Source organism: Laetiporus sulphureus (assembly GCF_001632365.1).
Source record: "Laetiporus sulphureus 93-53 unplaced genomic scaffold LAESUscaffold_274, whole genome shotgun sequence".
NCBI lineage: Eukaryota > Fungi > Basidiomycota > Agaricomycetes > Polyporales > Laetiporaceae > Laetiporus > Laetiporus sulphureus.
In genome coordinates this window covers 1-2,041 of record NW_024468783.1, presented here as the reverse complement: position 1 = coordinate 2,041, position 2,041 = coordinate 1, and the positions used below count along the sequence as shown (strand labels likewise).

The 2,041-nt window shown below is 45.6% G+C and overlaps 2 protein-coding genes across 2 annotated transcripts; both read right to left on the bottom strand.

The window, feature by feature from the left end:
• Positions 1 to 34: 34 nt before the first annotated feature.
• On the bottom strand, positions 35 to 439 carry LAESUDRAFT_635355 (uncharacterized protein; the record flags this gene model as incomplete). The annotated part of the gene is made up of 1 exon (XM_040903445.1): positions 35 to 439. A coding segment is annotated over one exon (405 nt), but the record flags the coding sequence as incomplete, so codon positions are not given.
• A 369-nt stretch (positions 440 to 808) lies between these two features.
• On the bottom strand, positions 809 to 1,343 carry LAESUDRAFT_238957 (uncharacterized protein). The gene is made up of 3 exons (XM_040901692.1): positions 1,111 to 1,343; positions 967 to 1,047; positions 809 to 915 (listed from the first exon to the last, which is right to left on the bottom strand). The coding sequence occupies exons 1-3, from the start codon at positions 1,197 to 1,199 to the stop codon at positions 840 to 842; spliced, it is 246 nt and encodes an 81-aa protein (XP_040757185.1). The 5' UTR covers positions 1,200 to 1,343; the 3' UTR covers positions 809 to 839.
• Between the last annotated feature and the right edge of the window lie 698 nt (positions 1,344 to 2,041).

Sequence of the window (2,041 nt, the reverse complement as noted above, 5' to 3'; positions counted from 1 at the left end):
TCAGGTTACCAAGATATTTGGAGCGACTTGAGAAGGAGTTTCCAAGATTGTTGAGCACATGAGGCTTTTTTGCATTATCATCAGGTGTCAGCTGCATTGCTTTTTGCCATACAGCAATGGCCAGGTCCACATCTGCAAGGTTATCAAAATGCCTAAAGCGCCTTGAGAAGAAAATTCCAAGGTCATTCAGCATCTCAGGATCATTTGATGTCAGCTGCACTGCTCCAGCAATGGCTTGATCAAGATATGTAAGATTCCTAGTATGTTGAAATTGCCTATGTAAGGCATCTGCAAGCATGCCCCAATATGCCCATTTGTGTTCATGATCATCAGGAACTAGCTGCAATGCAATTCTTCCTATCATTATCACCTTTTTTAGTTCATCCAGCAGATGTGATTTGTCATAACATTTCAAAAGTTCTTGAGAAAGGAGTCCCAGGACCAGTGTGAAAGAATTTGAAATGTTGCCTTGAATTTGTGATAAATGTGCATCAATACCAGTGGGCAATATAGATGCATTGAGGCTTGTGTCATGTAATCTGTATTTTGATGAATAATTTGACCATTGCATCTTAGAAACTTCACACATACTGCAGTGCTTCTTCATTCTCCATGCTGTCATTCAGCACAAGTTTGATGATGTTGTGCAACAGGTTCCTTGGTTACACAGCTTAAGCAGGGTTGTCACAGCATTTTCAGTGCTATTATAACATACCCAGCATGTGTATCCTTCACTGCAAGATACTCTTTCAATAGCATTACACAAGTTTCAGGTTTGAATTTTGCTCTGCTCAAGATTATCAATGATGGACATTATAACATTGCAAGTTTAGTGATACCTACATGAGTTGAGCTTCTTCTGTCAACAGAAGACCACTCCAGCTCACGGCAGTTGACAAACTTGAGTTTGAAGGTCTTGACAGATAGATGATGAATATGTAAGATATAACACAAAGGAAAGCTCACTGTGCTGGCATATTCAGAATCTGAGGGTCTGAAGGAGATGGGGTTGGCTGTGAACCCTCCATAGGTTGTATGATTGAGATTCTGTGGTATCATAGATTCATTGAATTACTGAAATAAATTGAATGGAGGAAATATGTATCTTACTCAGGTACAGTCAAGTCAGAATGCTCTGAGGTGGGCACAGTCAGAGGACTGGATAGCTCAGAGTCGATGTTTCTCGGAGTTGTATCCATAGTTCGAGCTCTCAGTGATCACAGAGTGTTGCAGAAGTGTAGCTTTGACGAAGTGTCCGAATGCAGGGGATGCGAGAGGATAGGGATGAGAGGAAAGGGAAAGGGGGTGTGAGGTTTGCGAGGCTAAGTATATGTGGGTGGCCTATGCACAGCTCGCAAAGCGCATGTTTGATGGGCAGGATCATATGTACTAGTAAATTGTATTAGACCGCTGAGCGCTGAAAGCGCTGAACGAGGACGCGGACGCTCGTCAAGATGCTCGCACTCTTTCCCTTCCAATCTGTGCAACATGGCGGTTTGTGTCTCATCTCGCGCACTGTTACGTGCGAGGATGGGACTTACGTTCGCACTTGTAGAAGGTGAATATCACCTGCGCAGAATTGAACGACGCACTCAGTGGCGCGCATTCTGTTCCTCGAGTTCCTCGAGCGAGGCAGTGGTCGGCGCCCAAGGAAGCATGGAAGTGCACGCACAGTTATCCTGTACTCATATCGCCCGAAGTATAGTTTCCTTCTGTCGTGAACGTGTTTACCACGCATTTGAGACACTGCCATTCTGCTTCTATTCAGCACCTCTTCGTGATATGGATGGCCGCTCGCGTCCTAGTCAAGGAAGATAATCGTCTGGACACTTGGCCATATACACCAACTAGTGCACTCGTACCGCCGCAGATTCTCGACCCATGCCGGCGGTTGCCCGCATTCAATGCTACATTCATCAAGCAGCGCCGCGCGCTGCCATTATCCTGCCCTGTCTTCAGCATGCTCGTCCCGACGTTCTCCGCTTCTCCCTCTTGTGTCACTATCTCTAAGGCTTTTCACACCTGCGGCGCCCTTCTACAT